Here is a 594-nt window from a genome sequence, read left to right as displayed (position 1 = left end):
GGGGGGAGGAGGGGTTGGCTGCATGACTAGGAGAGTACAGATCCCTTCTAAATGGGGCTCTCAGTAATCAACTTCAACAGTAGCCTTGAGGAATCCAGGTGTGGCTTCTGCACAGAAGTCTAAAACTTTGACGTAAAGTTTTCCGTTTTGCAAGGTTTGCAATTAATTCGCTCTGCAGACCCAACAGAACACCTCTGCGGTCCAAATCCAGCCCACAGGCCCCCGTGTGTGGTCACTGGTCAAAATCCTAGAATGTCCAGCCTGGAAGGGAGCTAAGGGGTCAAGTAGTCCTATCTCTCACTTGACTGAGGAAGAACCTGAAGCCCAGAGGGGCCAAGGGACCTGACCACGCCACCTAGCTAGCTAGGACAGAGCCAATACCCTCAACCGGAAGGACACGGGATATCTGTCGGCTGTGCGTCATTAGGTGGGGGGCCCCCAGCTCCACTGCGTTCTCTCCCACTTACTTGGCTCTGCAGAGAGCTCGCGTACACTGAATGCGCAAGGCTGATATCATCTTCCAAGCTCCGGGAGCCGAGCATCTGCCCTTTCATTTTCTCAAATGCCTCTTTGTATTTGTACTAAAGGGAAAGA

At 52.5% G+C, this 594-nt stretch overlaps 1 protein-coding gene across 1 annotated transcript in view; it reads right to left on the bottom strand.

Annotated features, from left to right (window-relative positions):
- The window catches only part of NRAP (nebulin related anchoring protein), a 71,044-nt gene that overhangs the window by 23,685 nt on the left and 46,765 nt on the right, over positions 1–594 (bottom strand). Inside the window, 1 exon segment of the mRNA XM_007469623.1 lies at positions 468–581. Within this exon segment, the coding sequence (XP_007469685.1) occupies positions 468–581 (114 nt within the window).

This window comes from Lipotes vexillifer, unplaced genomic scaffold (genome assembly GCF_000442215.2).
Source record: "Lipotes vexillifer unplaced genomic scaffold, Lipotes_vexillifer_v1.1 scaffold240, whole genome shotgun sequence".
Taxonomy (NCBI): domain Eukaryota; kingdom Metazoa; phylum Chordata; class Mammalia; order Artiodactyla; family Lipotidae; genus Lipotes; species Lipotes vexillifer.
The sequence above is the reverse complement of the archived record's forward strand: the minus strand, read 5'-3'. Positions and strand labels throughout refer to the sequence as shown.